The sequence below is a fragment of the Plasmodium reichenowi genome, chromosome 9, assembly GCF_001601855.1.
Source record: "Plasmodium reichenowi strain SY57 chromosome 9, whole genome shotgun sequence".
NCBI lineage: Eukaryota > Apicomplexa > Aconoidasida > Haemosporida > Plasmodiidae > Plasmodium > Plasmodium reichenowi.
In genome coordinates this window covers 1248371-1250387 of record NC_033654.1, presented here as the reverse complement: position 1 = coordinate 1250387, position 2017 = coordinate 1248371, and the positions used below count along the sequence as shown (strand labels likewise).

The following is a 2017-nucleotide window of genomic DNA, read 5'->3' as shown; positions in this document are numbered from 1 at the left end:
AAGATATAATTCATAATAATAATAATAATAATAATATTATTAAGGAAGATAAAAAATGTAAAATAAAAAATGAAGAAATAAAAACAAATGTTACTAATACATTTGATAAAAATAATATAATACTTAATAATAATGTTGCCGATAAATATAAAAATATTATTTTAAATATAAATGAAATAAACACAATATTAAAAGATCATCCCCATTTTAAACAAATCGTTGAGAACGAAAATGTTACGGAGTTTATGAATAAATATTTAATAAACCCTATAGAAGCAATCATAAAATATAAAAGTGATCAACACGTTATTGAATTCTTGAATACTTTATTTAAATATATGAATGCTAAAAGAAACTATATACATATAAACAATTTACCTCAATCTTTTACATTCCAAAAAAAAAAATAAACACATCAATATGTTCATATGTTCATATGTTCATATGTTATATGTATATATATATATATATATATATATATATATATATTATATATTTATTTATATTTATTATGGAGTCTCCATTTAGTTACATATGCTTTATCTATTTTATTTAATTATATAAAATTTTCTTCTACACTTTTTCAAATGTAATCCTAGTTATTCATAAAAGCAACTAATTTTACCACATGACAAAAAGAAATAATTTAATGAAAACAAATATGTATAGTATATGTCATTATAATATACACATTAAAAAATAAAAATATATACATATAATAATAATAATTAACATATATATTATTTTTTTATATATTATTTTTTTATATATTATTTTTTATCCTCTTTTATTTTTCCTATGATTTAAAAAAAAAGAAAAAAAAAAAAAAAAAAAAACACTTGTACCATATATTACATATATAAGAATATCAATAGTTAATAAAATATAATTATATTCCTTAATATTTCAAAAACATACTTGCATTAATATTTTTTTATTTTATTATATAATCATATGATATAAACAAAATATAATCTTATAAAATAATAAAACTGAAGGTTATATAAATAAATATATTGATATATTAATATATATATATATATATATGTATATATTTATTTATATGAGTATACAAGGGGAAAAATAAAAATAATATTATTATATTAATTATTATACAATATATTTATATATATATATATATATATATATATATTATATTATACTGTATATAAAATAATTATATTTTTATATAATATGTATTTTAATATTTAAAATCTTTTTCTTCTCCCTCTTTAATTTTTTTTTTTTTTTTTTTTTATATTTATTTAATTTGTATAATAATATATAAAAGTACACTTAAATTTCTAAGTATTTTTTTATTAACAATTATTATAATATATAATTAATTTATATATATAAAATAAATAAATATAATATATAAAATATATAAAATATATATAATATATAAAATATTATTTATTATTTTAAATAATTTCTTTATATTTTTTTTTTTATATCGAAAAAAAAAAAAAAAAAAGATAAAATAAAATAAAATAAAAAATAAAGGAATATATTATTATATATATATATATATATATATATATATAATATAAACAATTTTATTAAAAGAAACAAATAACTTATGATCATAAATTTAATTATAAAAACAAAACATACATAACTTTTTTTTCTTTTTTTCTTTTTTTCTTTTTTCTTTTTTTCTTTTTTATTTTTTTCTTTTTTTCTTTTTTTCTTTTTTTTTTATGAATAAAAAAATAAGGATATTTATTTATCTCCATATATTTAATACACATATATATATTTAAAAAAAAGTTATGTATATGATAAGTATATTTTAAGGAATACGAATGTAATTAAATATGAGCATATGAATAAATGTGAACATATGAATAAATGTGAACATATGAATAAATGTGAACATATAAATAAATATAAACATATAAATAAACATACTACATATATATATATATATATATATATATATATATAAAAACATTGGGGGTTTATCTTTCCCACACCTTACATTTTATAATTGTTTAATTATTTATTTGTTTGT

At 12.8% G+C, this 2017-nt stretch overlaps 1 protein-coding gene across 1 annotated transcript; it reads left to right on the top strand.

Annotated features, from left to right (window-relative positions):
- On the top strand, positions 1-410 carry PRSY57_0930900 (hypothetical protein; the record flags this gene model as incomplete). The annotated part of the gene is made up of 1 exon (XM_020114828.1): positions 1-410. A coding segment is annotated over one exon (410 nt), but the record flags the coding sequence as incomplete, so codon positions are not given.
- Between the last annotated feature and the right edge of the window lie 1607 nt (positions 411-2017).